The sequence below is a fragment of the Brassica rapa genome, chromosome A10, assembly GCF_000309985.2.
Source record: "Brassica rapa cultivar Chiifu-401-42 chromosome A10, CAAS_Brap_v3.01, whole genome shotgun sequence".
In the NCBI taxonomy this organism is placed as follows: domain Eukaryota; kingdom Viridiplantae; phylum Streptophyta; class Magnoliopsida; order Brassicales; family Brassicaceae; genus Brassica; species Brassica rapa.
In genome coordinates this window covers 4949329-4965270 of record NC_024804.2, presented here as the reverse complement: position 1 = coordinate 4965270, position 15942 = coordinate 4949329, and the positions used below count along the sequence as shown (strand labels likewise).

At 41.5% G+C, this 15942-nt stretch overlaps 1 protein-coding gene across 1 annotated transcript; it reads right to left on the bottom strand.

Annotated features, from left to right (window-relative positions):
* Positions 1 to 13213: 13213 nt before the first annotated feature.
* On the bottom strand, positions 13214 to 14672 carry LOC103847728 (uncharacterized). The gene is given in 3 exon segments (NM_001301931.1): positions 13214 to 13364; positions 13455 to 13576; positions 14298 to 14672. Coding segments are annotated over 3 exon segments (648 nt in total).
* Between the last annotated feature and the right edge of the window lie 1270 nt (positions 14673 to 15942).

Genomic DNA, 15942 nt, shown 5'->3' with positions numbered 1-15942 from the left:
ACGTCTCTAGGGTGCTAATTGACACCGGAAGTTCGGCTGATATCATCTTCAAAGATACTCTCGAAAAAATGGAGATTGATTAATCCAAAATCGCGAAATATCCTAGCCCACTGTTGGGAATTTCGGGAGAAACAACCATGGCCTACGGGTCGATTAATCTCGCAGTCAAGGCTGGGACCGTGACAAGAGTCACAGAGTTTCTAGTCGTTGACCGTCCCGCGTCTTACAACGTTATCATGGGAACGCCATGGTTGAACGCCATGCGCGCAATCCCGTCAACGTACCACCTTCGCCTTAAGTTCCCAACCTCTAAAGGAATTGAGGTAATATGGGGAAATCCGAGGGTATCACAGGTGTGTTTCACTGCGGAACAAAAACGAAAAAGACCAGACCTGGAAACCACTCCTAGAAAAGTGGAGAAAAGGGTCTCTGACGAAAATTCGCGAAGTCAAGATCTAGCGGAACTCATCTGGCAGTCGCGTAATTTCGTGGCCCTAGAGGAGAAACGCGAACCAACTTGCAAACCTGTGGTGACAGTCTGTCTCGATGAAGCATCCCCGGAATGCTGCGACGAGATCAGAGCTAATCTTCGCGAGCCCTTGAGGACAGAACTCATAACCTGTCTGGAAAAGAACCTCAATACTTTTGCATGGGCTGCGGAAGATATGCCAGGGATCGACATTAATAAAACGTGTCACGAGTTGAATATCGATCCGACTTTCAAACCCGTCAAAAAAAAGACGAAAGCTAGGACCCGAACGTGCTTCCGCGGTAAACGACGAGGTCGAAAAATGTTTAAAGTCGGGTCAATAACAGAAGTAAGATATCCAGACTGGCTCGCCAACCCTGTAGTAGTCAAAAAGAAAAACGGGAACTGGCGAGTCTGCGTGGACTTTACCGATCTAAACAAGGCATGTCCAAAGGATAGTTTCCCTCTGCCACACATCGATTGATTGGTAGAAGCAACGGCGGGCAACGAACTTCTGTCTTTCATGGATGCCTTCTCGGGTTACAATCAAATTATGATGAATCCCGACGATCACGAGAAGACTGCATTCATTACTGATTGCGGGACCTATTGCTACAGGGTAATGCCCTTCGGCCTCAAAAACGTTGGCGCAACTTACCAACGACTTGTGAACCGTATGTTCTCCAAACAACTCGGTAAAACAATGGAGGTTTATATCGACGATATGCTCATCAAATCCCTCTAAGCAAAAGATCACGTATCACATCTTGAGGAATGTTTCGTGCAGCTAAATTCTCATAACATGAAGCACAACCCGACAAAATCCAGATTTGTCGTGGCATCAAGGGAATTCCTCGGCTACCTAGTCACATACCGCGGCATCGAAGCTAATCCAAAACAGATCAATGCATTGATCCAGATGGCTTCACCAAAGAATAAGCATGAAGTCCAAAGGCTTACCGGTAGAATCGCGGCACTTAACCAATTCATTTCACGGTCGACGGACAAGTGCCTGCCTTTCTAAGATGTCCTACGGGGAAATAAAAAGTTCGAATGATCGGAAGAATGCGAAAACGCTTTCCAACAGCTGAAACAGTATTTAGCTTCTCCTCCAGTTCTTGCAAAACCCATGGAGAGGGAACCTTTGTTCTTGTACATTGCCGTATCGGCAACAGCTGTGAGCGGTGTCCTGATCAGGGAAGAACGCGGTGAACAGAAACCTATTTTCTATTTAAGAAAAACTTTGCTGGATGCCGAATCAAGGTACCCGCTAATGGAAAAATTAGCATGCGGGGTCGTAACATCGGCCCGAAAACTAAGACCGTATTTCCAATCCCACACGATCGTCATCCTCATGATCTTTCCCCTATGAACGATTCTGCATAGCCCAAGTCAGTCAGGCCGACTAGCCAAATGGGCGTTCGAGTTGAGCGAGTACGATTTCGAGTATCGGCCAAGAACAAGTGCAAAATCACAAGTGCTCGCAGACTTCTTGGTCGAACAACCAACGGGAACCGTAACCAACGAGGAACCAAATTCCACATGGCTCCTTCACGTCGACGGATCCTCATCTAAACAAGGGACCGTAACCAACGAGGGACCGTAACCAACTTGGAATTCGCCTCACATCTCCGACAAGCGAGATCTTGGAGCAATCATTCAGGCTGGAATTCTACGCCTCAAACAACGAGGCCGAGTACGAAGCACTCATCGCAGGGCTGCGTTTAGCTCACGGCTTGAAGATACGTAATATCCACGCTTACTGGGATTCCTAGTTAGTGGCAAGTCAATTTAGCGGAGAGTATGAAGCAAGGGACGGAAGGATGGACGCGTATCTCAAACTGGTCCAAAATCTAGCTCAAGAATTTGACTGTTTTGCTCTTACGCGAATCCCCCGTTCCGAAAACGTCCAGGCATATGCTCTCGCGGCCCTAGCGTCAAGTTCTGACCCGGGTCTTAAAAGAGTAATTCCGGTCGAGTTCATCGAACTCCCGAGCATCGGACCACCATTCGTCGTCAACCTCATAGTAGGTCAAGATAGCGAGGAAGAAGAAGTTACGATACAACCGGAATCGGAGCAATCCGATTACGGCTGCGATACTCCATGGCTGCAGACAATTCGAGCCTACATCACCGACGGAAAGCTACCTACCGAGAAATGGGCAGCCCGCAAAGTCCGAACGCAGGCCGCGCGTTATGTAACAGTGGACGGCGAAAATGCGAAAAATACCAAAGGCATGCTCCAACCATCCGACAACCAGCCGAAGTCCTTTCCTCCATCACATCGCCCTATCCCTATATGCGCTTGACCATGGATATCGTCGGACCTCTTCATAATTCAAAGCAAAAGCATTTCCTCTTAGTCCTCACCGATTTCTTCTCAAAATGGGTAGAGGCAGATTCATACGCAAGTATAAAAGATGTCCAAGTCAAAAATTTCGTATGGAAAAACATCATCTGTAGGCATGGAGTTCCTTTCGAGATCGTAACCGATAACGGATCTCAATTTATCTCCATCCGGTTCGAGGTATTTTGCAAAAAATGGAAGATACGACTGAACAAGTCAACACCCATGTATCCGCAATGCAACAGACAAGCTGAAACGATCAATAAGACCATTCTCGACAGACTTAAGAAACGACTAGAGGCTAAGAAGGACAGGTGGGCCGACGAACTCGAGGGATTCCTCTGGTCCCATCCCACCACCCCAAGGCGAGCAACGGGAGAAACACCTTTCGCTCTGGTATACGGAACGGAATGCATGATTCCCGCGGAAGTCGAGTTCCCCGGTGTTCGAAGAAGATTGCTACCAGAACGAGAAGAGCTTAATGATGCCATGCTCTTAGACGATCTTGATCTCATTAACGAGTGCCAAGATCGAGCGCACATTCGAATCCAAAATTACCAATACGCAGCCGCAAAGTACTATAATTCCAACGTACGGAATCGCAGATTCAATGAAGGGGATTTAGTCCTTCGCAAAGTCTTCCAAAACACCGCTGAACGAAATGCGGGAAAACTTGGAGCAAACTGGGAAGGACCCTATAAAATCGAAAAGGTCGTCTGACCAGGCTCCTACGAAATAGCCAACATGCAAGGCATAAAAATTCTAAGGACCTGGAACGCAATGCATCTCAAAAAATACTATGACTAAACAAACCGCCTCGCAATTACCGAACTACGAGACGGCTTGATCTCCATAAGGAGTACGTAGGTCGAAAGGCAAATTCAGCTGTCCCCCTCACTAAAAAGGGGGGGAAGGGATACGTATACTCGTATACTCTCAAATTCGAAAACATCTGACCACGCCCTAGATGTTTCCAACAGATTTTAACCAAGCGAAACATTTGTATCCGCAAATTATTTTCAAAGCCCCGAAAATAAACCGGTCATTAGAGAAAAGCAACCTTTTGCATCGCGAGACGTCGCAAAAAATGCCTCAAGAGTTATTTTTTCCCGGCCGATAAAACGAAGCCATTGTCACAAAAAACAATGAACATGTTAACACACATTTTGCGCAAAAACTCAAAACGACGATATATGCCGCCAAGTCCAGTGCTGATCACATCGAACTCTTGAACGTCCAAAACAGACATAGCCATGTCACGAAGATGACTCTCATACATCCGACACCAGGATAATAGCGATATAAAAGAAACCTGAAATTTTCGTCTAGCACTTCCAGTTGGCTTAAAAATTGTCTCTGGAGAGATGCTCGATTTGTATCAAAAAAGTCACGTAAGCCGAGAACCTATCGCGGACTTTAAATTGGTACGAATCAGATTAAAATCACGACAGATAAATCGATAGCCGGCTAGTCACCGCATAAATCTTAAAACTGAAAGTAAACCTAGGTTTTGTCCTAAACCCAGCGCACTGGTCTCTAACATCTCAAGGCATGATATCCAAAAGATACGAGATCCCGAAACCATGCCTCTATGTTATATTCGACATCTTCAGCTATCCCGTGAAATCTATATCTCGCAAAAAAACTCTTGAAACAGATCTCGAACGAAACATTTCACATCGAAGGAGGATATGAGACGACAACTCATCACCTTCCTTCCACACCATACACTAACTCATGAAAAACGCAACTTGATCATCTTGTTATAAAAAGAAAGCTGAGAATGGCAAGGATTCAAAGCCACACACGGCCAGTCCCGAAACATGAAATAAAAGCCACTTAAGGCCAAAACATCAAACATAAAAAAAAAATCTCTCGCAAGAGATCTAAACCACAGTCATCTTCAGAACTCACACTCCCTCTTCACCTGTCGCTTCGTCCAAGCCTGGAGCCGCGTCACCCCCCGTTTTCTCCGACCATGGGATATTTCCCCTCTGGGTCTTCTGAACATGTCAGAAGGAGGCACGCGGATTTCAAGTCAGCTAGGACGAGATCGAAATCTCCATCCACGGCTGCCAAATCCCCCTTGCAGTTGGACAGCCGGGTCTCTTCGGCCTCTAAGGTCGGAAGAGTCTAACTCTGGAACGCCCGAACTACGGTCATCCCGCCCTCAATCGTCGCCAAGGCCAAATCCCTGCTCCGGATGCACTCGAGGGAGCCCAGAAAGGCAGAGATCTTGGCCAAGCGAGCCTGAAACTCAGAGCGGAGAGCGTTTGTGGCCTCTCGGATCCCGCGACTCGCTAATCCTGCATCGCCCTCGATCTAACGGTGAAGTCGACGCACCTCTGAAGATTTGGCCTTCCTGGCCTTCTTCTCCTTAAGCAGAGAGCTCGCCATCTTCCCGATGTCCCTCTCGAGCTCCCCTATCTCGACCTCGAGTTTGGACACTTTCAGGGAGTGAGAGTCCTTGACAGCCGTCAGCATGGCTTCGGTTTCAGACTATCGACCCTGCAGCTCCGAAAACTCCCCGGCAAGATGACTGGCCTCAGAGCCGCACTCGCTGATCATCCCATCGATCAACGACATGTACTGCGAAACGAAAAAACAGTTAGAGATAAAAAAGAATCATCATAAAAAAAAAGTTGAGTGAGCAACAAACCTTTCCACGAAGCCCCGACGCTATACTCGAGCCTCCTTGTTGCAAAGACTCCCCATCACCGCCTTTGGTGAACTTCCTCTTCCAGCTCTTAGGCTGACCAACCGGAACAGCACTAGGAGCACGCAGCGCTAGAACGATCTCCTTCCTGACCGGATGAGGAGGCATGGACTCAGCGGCCCTCTCCTTATCGGAGTCGTGGACGATCCGGCGGGGAGAGCCGAAGTATCTGGAATGCCCGAGCCAGCCGAAGTTCCCGCATCTTGCGGAACCTTGACCTTGGTCCCATGACCCGGAGCAACGGCCAGTGCATAAGAGGATGGGAACTCGGTACCAGCTCGAACCGGTTCCTTCTCAGCTTTGCGACGAGTTAGTTTCTCTCGGAAGGAGAGATGGTCAGCAACACAAGCCGGCGCTTCGACGGGAAAAGTCGGAATCAGAGCTGGAGTGGTGGCCTCGCCGATCTCAACGTCGGAACTTCTCTTGCCACCTTGGGAGGAAGACATGTTGAAGGCTAAAACTTGGGAGCTAGAGAGGGTTTGAAGGTTTCAAGAAGGGAAGGTATGAAGAAAATGAATGACAAGAGCTCACTACTTATAGAAGTATGGGCTTAGAATTTTATTATATTTTTAAACATATACTTTCTCGATGACTTTCTTCTGCGGGGTTTAGAGTATAAGCTTTGTCCGATACGCCTAACTTTGCCTAAATCGTCAAACCGCGCGCTAGAATCTCGTCTCTCAATCCACGATTCTAACGGGCTGGGGGGCTAACTGTTGGGGTCAAAAACGGTTGTGACGAAGTTAACATTCAAAACGTCCAAAGAAGAAAATAAGAACTTTCTTCGACAAATAGTTTTTCAAAACAGATTCGTTCTTGCGAAAACTTTTGCAGAGGAAACACGAAACATCGGAGAAAAGCCCGAATAGGGTCGCACGATCGCTATGTAGCGATCAAGCGACCATCCCGCTCGGTCGCTACGTAGCAACCGAGCTCAAGCCAAGCTCGGTCGCTATGTAGCAACCGAGCATCTGTCCCGCTCGGTCGCTACGGAGCGACCGGGCTCGAGCCAAGCTCGGTCGCTACATAGCGACCGAGCGCACGTCCCGCTCGGTCGCTACGTTGCGACCGAGCGCACGTCCCGCCCGGTCGCTACGTAGCGACCGAGCGCACATCCCGCTCGGTCGCTACGTAGCGACCAAGCGCACGTCCCGCTCTGTCGCTACGTAGCGACCGAGCATGCGTTCCGATCGGTCGCTATGTAGCGACCGAGCTCCTCTGAAACGTCGACACGACACAAATTCATGTGTTCTCGTCTACCCTTCGATGCTATCTCACGAAGACCGTAGCGAACCCATTTCATGTTTTCCGCCATTTGAAGTCATCAATCAAACTTTACGATAAAAACCGCGGAAAGTTCGTTTTTATCGAAAGAAGTCGTAATAAACGCCTCGAGTCGAAAGACGGCCCAAAGGGACCTAAGACATGACTCGAAGCCCACCTTACGATTTCTTAACCAGCAGCCCATAAACTGTAGGACGGTTTATGTGGTTTGCAAGGGAAGATAAATGTTAAGTTTCTGCGGATAAATACAAAGTTTTGAAGATAATTACGAAGATCGGGGAAAAATGGAATATCTCCATTTTTAGGCTATGACGGCTTAAGTGTAGAAGGGGAAAAACGTAAACCGACCTAGGAGCGAGTATATAGGAGTCCTAGGCGAGAGGCATGGGAGTGGTTTTTCATAGCAAACTTAGCACTTAGAGCAGTTTAGGCAATTTTTCGTTTTTTTTATTCGAGCTGCGACTCAATTAGGTTTAGCCGTCTTAGTGTTGCTAAAACTAGGAATCTCGCTGACAGATCTCGAGCCCAGGCTTATACCTTGTTGTAACGCTCAAACGCAAATTCGGAATAAGACCTACTTTGCTCTCTTTTTACGATCTTATATAGTTTGTCGTTATTATTTCGTGTTCTGATTGCTTAGCGTGTGGTATTAGCAGATATCCGGGACTTCTGGGAAATTAGGGCTCTCCTACTTTCCTTGTTTAAACAGAAATCGACAGTGTAAATTTTGGTTCCCACAATGGGCACACAATAAACTATAGAAATCTAGGTTAAGCTAGGCAAACAGTTTAATAAGTAGTCAATAAAACATGGTTGAACAAGGCAGTTGTTCGGTTGATTGATTGAGGTTTGTAAACAATAAGATGAAAGCACTAGACTTAGGGATTTATCTATCAAGAGATTCAAAACTACAATTCAAGGATGCTAATGGTTTATAGATTCAATTCTAGAACTCGATATCTTATGTAAAAGACAACCAGCTCTCACTGTGAGTCTAATCTATTGACTAAGTCTTTGTTCCAGCTCTTGCATGCGAACAAGGAATGAGCGTCGATCGATGCTATGGTATGAGCGTCGATCAGTGCTATGGTATAAGCGTCGATCAACGCTGCCTTAGGCAAGCGTTATCTATCTGATCGAATATGTTCAACTAGATTCCTAGAGAAACTCTCGTATGTGCCTAGGTATCTAATCCAGCAGAGTTTGGGTTCCGTTAATTGATTGCACTTCCGTGTCTCTCAACTATCCTATGATTCTAGGTTCAAACAATTAGTCACACTGTCGTTTTATTCTAACTATTCCAGATCCTAGTATTACAAACACCCTGATGTAAAGATCTATAGATAATCTAGCAATCCTAATTTATTATAAGTTTGACATTAAGCTCATGAAATTTCTAAACCTAACAAGATGAATTACTCATACATGCAAGCAATAACACAAATCATAGTCTGAATAATATAATAGATAAGAAAAATCAATGGAGTTCCAATCAATCTATGAAGGAGAATTGATCTTCTCTCCAAGCCTAAAACAAGAATAATGAAGTAAAAAAAGTGCAGCCGTCAACAATGGCTTAGAATTAGACAAATAGGGTTTATGGTCGTCCATGGGTATTTTGGTAACATGGTGTGGCTTCTGGGATTCAGTCAGTCATAAAATATGCTTGGCCATATTCTGGCATCACTGTTGATCGATGGTAAGGGTGCACCGTTGATCGACAGTCCTTCATCTCTTCGACAGCTTCCTCTCGCGAGGCAGACTGACCACTCTTCAGTAAAACGGGCATAACGTCTGCTATATGTTGCTTATTGACCTCAAACCGGTTGAATTGGAAACCTAACTCAAATCTATATCTTATGTCAAAATATGGGCTCAATCTAATGGTTTTAAGGTCTCCATACATAGATAAACATCGGAAGCGTCTGTGCAGTTCTGCACCTCAAAAGGCTCCAAATCACCATATTTCTCCAAAACGTACCTGAACCTGTAAATACTCTAAAAAGACTCCAAATAATAGTAAATATATCTTAAAACACCTATATACCATGGCTAATAATGGGTAAAATCCATGGTATATCACATACCACAATCCGTAATAATTTGGTTGAAAGAAAATATGATGTATCAAATCGTCATTTTCCTCCTTATAACCAATGGTGTCCTCTTTTTTGTTAAAATCACCTATCAAACCAAGGATCATCTCTAGTTGTGTCAAAACACGTAAAATGTTCCTAAACTTCATCTCTTTTTTTCTAAAACAGGATTCCCATAAACGAATGTCATATAGGCATTTATTCCATTAATAACTGCTTTTACATCAATCATTCGATTATACGAAAATAAAATATCAACTTGAAATTCATCCATAAAAACAAAGCTAAACCACGTTGGCCAAGTGGCTCAACAGTGAACAATTTATTAAAATCTAAGTCAGCCTGAATGTCTTGCAACAGCAGCTTCCTATTCTTCGTCTCATAAAGGAACAAGAGTCCTGATCTATGCTTTTGACACATCTCCGTAAGGAAATCGAACATTGAGGTCTTTTTCTTCATTGATGAAGGTGGGGTGGATGTTTGGCACCCACCAGACCTTTCTTCTGAGTAGTTGAGATGTTTTTATGTTTCCTTGTAGCCATAACCTGCTGTGCAAGCCTGCCTCGTCCTGCACCATTGGCTTGTGTTGATGAAGATATCGCTCGGATCCTCGGAGATGCTCTACGAACACTCTCCACTAAAGCTTTGTTTGTGTCAGCCTAAATTAGAGATCTTGCTACACTTATAGTTAAAGACTTATGTCCCGAGTCAGCCTCATCTCCTTCAGGTTTTTCCTCGATTATAAGAATCATGTCTGGCTGAATCGTTTCATCTGAATCATTAAGCCGTGCAAGTTGATTGTTACTATGATCGTCCATTTGCATTAGGCCTGCTCCCAGTAAATCATCATCTTCTATCACCATAAGTTCATTACCAGCGAACTCCTCCTGCATTTCATCTTCTTCAGCCGGATCATCATCATTTAGTGCCCCTATCTTAGGAGCATCATAAGGCGGAATGAGAGCATCAGCTGTGACCATCTTTTGGTCAGGTTCCATAGGAGATTTGACTTTCTTTTCATGCACTGCTGGTATAAACGTGATGTTGCTGTCAATGATCTGATGTCTTGCCTCCATCGAGATATTGGCATCAAACGATTGATGTACCGGTGCGATCAAATTCTTGGGTTTTTGCTTTGCAGCCATACGAGCTACACCCAAAGATACCCCAGAGCCAGAACCTGATCCAGAAGCTTTGGCACTGTCATTACCAATCTTGAGTGATCTACTTCTCTTCTCCTTCTAAGCATGCTCTTTTATCCATGTTGTCCCTCATTAGAATCCTTAGGCACATAAGAATATGGGTTGTAGCAATTGCCTCTGGAGTTGAAAGACCTTTGATCACGGGATGAGTGAGATGATCTTTGAACCCGGCCTTGATAGCTTGAGCGGTCATTGTACGACCTAGAGGAGCTCCCATCCAGTAAGCGCTTAGAATTATCCTTAGGGCTTCCCACATGATTCTTATTGAATGACCTTTCCTTTTGAATAGTGTTAACAACCTTGACCCGATCAAACACAGTCTCTCTACCATTAGCTGGAGCATGGACTTTTTTCGTCAAGCAATCTGCAGATTCATGAGTCATGAGACCACAAAGAAGGCAGTGCTTAAACAGCATATAGTAGTGAAGCTTGATCATTATGTCCTCTACGGATCTGGTTTGTAACTTTCTTGCGAATTTAAGAGGCTTCTTAGAGTCCAAAGAGACTATGATTTTCGTTTTGGTGCATCTATGGATTTCACCTTTCCAAGTCTATCGCCTATAGCTTGCAGATTCTGTTCCGTACAGAGATGATGCGGGATGCCCTGTAAGTGAACCCAAAATAAGATCAATGAAGGATAATCAGCATCAATCACTGGCTCCCATCGGATAAGGACAAACATGCAGTAATTATGGTGAAAGGGACCAAGACTGAGAACAGCGTTGAGGTCTTCTTATGTATCGAAATTGAACAGGAACCTACCATTTCCTAGATCATATGCTTTAATCTTGTCAGGCATGCCCCATGTTCTGGCATTGCAACAATAAGACGAGCCATATTTTGCTTCTTTGGATTAAGGATTTTTCCTATAAGAGACAAAATGTATTGTCTAATAAGATTCTGAATCCTTTTCTAAATGGTGAAATTAGACATGTTTATCCTGAATAATTATTTAGGCCCATTCGCAATTATCTCGAATTACTTGAAATTATATAAAATATATCTCCTTGACGTGATGTCATAATTTCCCATCACATATTTTATATATGGTATAATATTTTGGTAACACTTTTCAATAATTATGTATGTTTAGGTACTCGTTCAGATTCAGATCAAAATTTTGGGTTTTTATAGTCTTTTAGACCTCTCTCAAATTTTATATATGTTCAAAATGAATTCGGTTAATAAACTTCAAGTTTGGATATATTTTTACCTATGTTCATATCGGATTCGAATAATAATACTTTAGAATTAGGTCTTTTAGATATTATATCAAAATGAACATGAAAAATTAGTATTTAAATTACTTAATTTGGTTTCAAGTAACTTTCGGATACTAATTTGGATATTCAAATTCTTTTAGGGTTTTTAGTATACATTCGATTTCGGATTGTGCTGGCATGATACCAATAAATTGAAATACCTACTTACATTATTTGTCTGAGGCCTTTTACAAATAAAACCAGGTACAGGTTCAGGGACAAATATACATACTTTTCAGCATCGTAAAAGTTATTTTGCGTCTGTATACATTTGCGTCTGTATACATAATAACATGATTTGAAAAGAAAACTTTATAAATTGACATACTTTGAAGGTGATGTTTTACAATTTGACATACTTTTAGCTTGAGGTGTACTTTGTGAAGCAAATGTGGCATAAAATATCTATTATAACCTTCATTTAATTAAATTCACGTGATCAAAGAAACTATGGTCATAAAACCGATTTCAAATTATGGACTATCCATAACCACCTCTTTCACCGCCGCTGTTGTATCCATCTTTGCATGCCATAACTATCTCCTTCACCACCACCACTTCCATATTCATCCACCGATGGTCTGGTTGTGGATATGGTTATCCGCTTCCAACCACAACAATACGCATCCAACCACCACCACAAGACCCTCCACGTCTCCATGACCACTAACCACTTCTTTCACCACCAAACCTTTCATATCCACTTCCACAAGCTCCACTTCCGCTATTAGCTCATCCAACTCTGGGATAAGCTCCTCCACAGCCTCCATGACCGTTGACTACTTCTTTCATCACCACAGCTTTCATATCCACCTCCACAAGCTACACTTCCGCCATTAGCACCTCCACCGTCACCTCGTACTTACCTTCCGACTTCTGCTCCACCTCCAGCTCGTCCTCGTTCATCACTATCATAAGACCATACCTCTCCCTGTCTCCACACAAAGTCTGTAAGCTTGAGAAAGCTTCCTTTCATGATTTAAGATTCATTTCACAATAAAAAAAGATTCATTTCACAAACAAATGCCCCAAAAAAAGTTACCTCTCTGAGTGGAGAGATGTAGACATAGAAAGTGAGATTAATTAGTTTGCAACATCAAATGAGAGATATAATTACAAAATATGAAGAAATGTGAAACCTTTCATTATTTTGGTCGAAGCAACGTGACGGTTCATCGGAGAATTTGGAAATCGGGGTCGTCGTCATAAGCTTTGAGTACTAATATGCCGGAATCATAGGGATTGACTTTCGTTGGGTGTTGACACCGATTGCCGGAGAAGTTTTGCCGGTGAGATTAATGCATGATCTTCCACTTGTTGATCTTCAACCATCTTCACCGGCTCCACTTTCGTAACCACCACCATAAGTCAACCCTCCACCGCCTTTGCTATTGTCTCCGCCTCCATCTCTGTGCCATATGTGACGGGATAAAGATTTTAGATTTTTAGGTTAAAGAGAAAATGTGAGGTTTGAATTAGAAAAGGTTTTGGGTCAAATTACTCAACAAAAATACATGGCAAGTAGAAAGTGTGGAAGTGTTAATGGACAATGGGAAAGTATTCTCCATGTAATTTTTTCAATTGAAAATGCCTTGTTTCATATGGCATTTGAAAGTTGCCCACACAGAAAATGCCGCTCCGGTTTAGCATAAGAGTATCAATAAGGTGGAATCGATCAAGTGGGATACAATTACAAATAGTTAAACTTTAATTTCTTACCGGACATAAGACAAAGTTATGTTCAACATGGGACAAGAAAGAGATCCATAGTTTATTACACTAAAATTAACACCAACTGATGGAACCATTCTACGGCTGCTAAGATTAGAAATTGCGATTAGGCCAGAAGCCAGAAGTTCTTCTGCCATCGTGTGTTAATCAGGTAGCCACTAACACCGTTGCTTTGTTTCCTCACACCAATCGTCAAACAATCTGCACCATTGATACATCGATTCACGAGCTCCTCTGATCTACTGGGTCCACATAAGCTACGTACAAAACGACAAAAATGAAAAGTAATTATTGGAACGAGAGAATCATGATGAGGGAAAAGAGATCTGACGATTGAGATTACGCACCAGGAGATGAATGGTGCAGATTTCTTCTGACCCAAAACAAGAACAGTGACTTCAAGTTTCTTCACTTGGCTGAGTACAGTTGCTAACTTTGGTCCTTGAATCACCAACGCCTCCACATCCACCTTTTAAAGGAAATTTACATAATAAAATATTATCAAAATTCATCATAAATCATTGAATCTTTCAATGCAAAAACTGTTAATGTACTATATAAAACATTTCTTAAACAACTCTCAAGAAACTTTTAAGTGATCAACTACATACAATAAAAGATCTTATAAAACAATGGTGAACTATAATTTTTGAAAAATATCTCGACAGTTTGCTTAGAAATCGTAAAAGTTACGAAGAACTATACCTGATAACATGGGGATAACATGTTAGATGTTTTCGAAAAACTTTCCTTTTGAAATGCTATTTAAATATTCTTTAATGGGTGAGTGCACTTTTTAAGTAACAACTGTCTATGTTACCAACTATACTTAAACTAAGATTTAATAACCATTTTAAAAACATTAGATCTAAACAATGAAAAAAAGTTGGATCTTTAACTGAAAAAGCTTACAATCAGAATGATGAAAATCCCTTTTTACGGAAAAAAAAAGGAGCCAGTGGAATCAACTAGTCACTATGCCCATCACAGAGACATGGTTTCTGCCTTATTCCTATCTCCAACACTCGCGCATGCATTACCCAACTACTCAAGTAGCTATAAGACATTTTACACTATAAAAACAAAACAAAAATCCAAAGGTGGATTACTACACTTCACTAACCACGGCCTTTAATGAATGAACCGTATTAAGACTAGTAGATTAATAGTTGAGTAAATTAATTAGTTACCTCGGGTTTACAAGCTTTGCAAAGTGAACCAAGTGACTGAACCAAAGAAGAAGAAGCTTCATCATGAGGAGACACAACATGAAGAAGAGTCATCAAGTCTCCTTTGTTAGTCAAGTGCGTCAAAGCCCACATCATAGCATGTTTGGACCTTGAAGTCTCATCCACCACAACCATCACTCTTTTCCTTCTCGCCGCCGGATCTTCACCGGAATAAACCCCATACAGGCCCTCCATTGAAGAGTAACCGCCAGCACCACCGCTTGTGTCGTCGGCGAAGGCCGTTGAGCTATCTCCGGAAGTCCACCTTCTAGAAGCCGACCTCCAACCTTCTTTTCTGCTTAGTTGTCTAAGGATTGAGTTTCTTGAAAATTGCATTTTTGGGAGTATGGTGATGGGAACTATAACGTTTTTGTAGCGAGAATCAAGAGAGAGAAAGAGTAGGTGTAGGAGTCTATTGTAGGGAGAAAGTGAAGAGTCTTTGGTTTCAACTTGAAACAGTGAAATGGAAAGAGAAAGGCGAGAGGGAAAGGGGGTAAATGATGTTGTTAATAAAGAGTGAGCGACAGGGCATTAAGGCTGAATCACATGCCAATAATAAAGTGTGTGTTATTTAAGCAACCAACCATATTATTTTTTCATTACTTATTAGTGAATTTTGTTTTTGTAACAACAATATTATTCAACAAAATTACTTAGTGAATATTTTTTAGTTTGGCTCTACTTCTGTTTATTTTTAGTGTTGGAACGTAAATCTAAGATTAACCCGTTTAAGAAGAAAAAAAGTTGAAGTGTCTTGGATTCGTTTGGTTTAGAAACTATTCCCACTGATTCAAATTGTAAGTAATTTTACATAAAAATACTATTATTAAAAAATTGTTACCTTTTAAAAAAATATTATTTAATACTCATAAGTTTAACCAATTATTAAAAAAACATAAATAATTTAATTGGTCACACAATATTGAACAAAGACAAAAGTGCATTAAAATGTTCAAACTAATTATATTTTGAAACAAAAAACAATATTTCTCAAATTAGCTACTTATGAAATTGAGGAATAATAAATACTTCATCCGTTTCAAATTAATATATATTTTAGAATTTTCACACTTTTTAATAAAATATATTAAAACTTATTTATAAATACATAGTTTTTTATAATTTATATTTCCTATATTTTTAAACCAATAAAATTTTAAAAATGCAATTAATGTTCTTGAACTTGAAATTTTTTCATTATTAGTTTAAAAAATTTGAATTGAAAATATAAAATATGTATTTTTTGAAACAAAATTTTTCTCCGGAATATTCACTTTTTTGAAACAGAGGGAATATAAATTTATTCCAAAAAAGTTTATTTCTCATTTTGTCCACCATTTCAACCGTTTAATAGCAAAGCACCAAGATTATGAATAATATAGACAATACAATTGGTGAGACTTAAGAACATTTACAACTCATTACTATTTTTACTTTTATAATAGCATTTAGAGATGAAATTATTCCAATTTATCACTATTTATTCTTCTATAATAAAAATTGCTATTTTTGATCTATTTTAGAAAAATAAGTAGCATTTCTCTATTTTTATTTTGTATTTAGAGATTGTTTTTTTAAACGAATACATTAGAGCATATCCTACTTA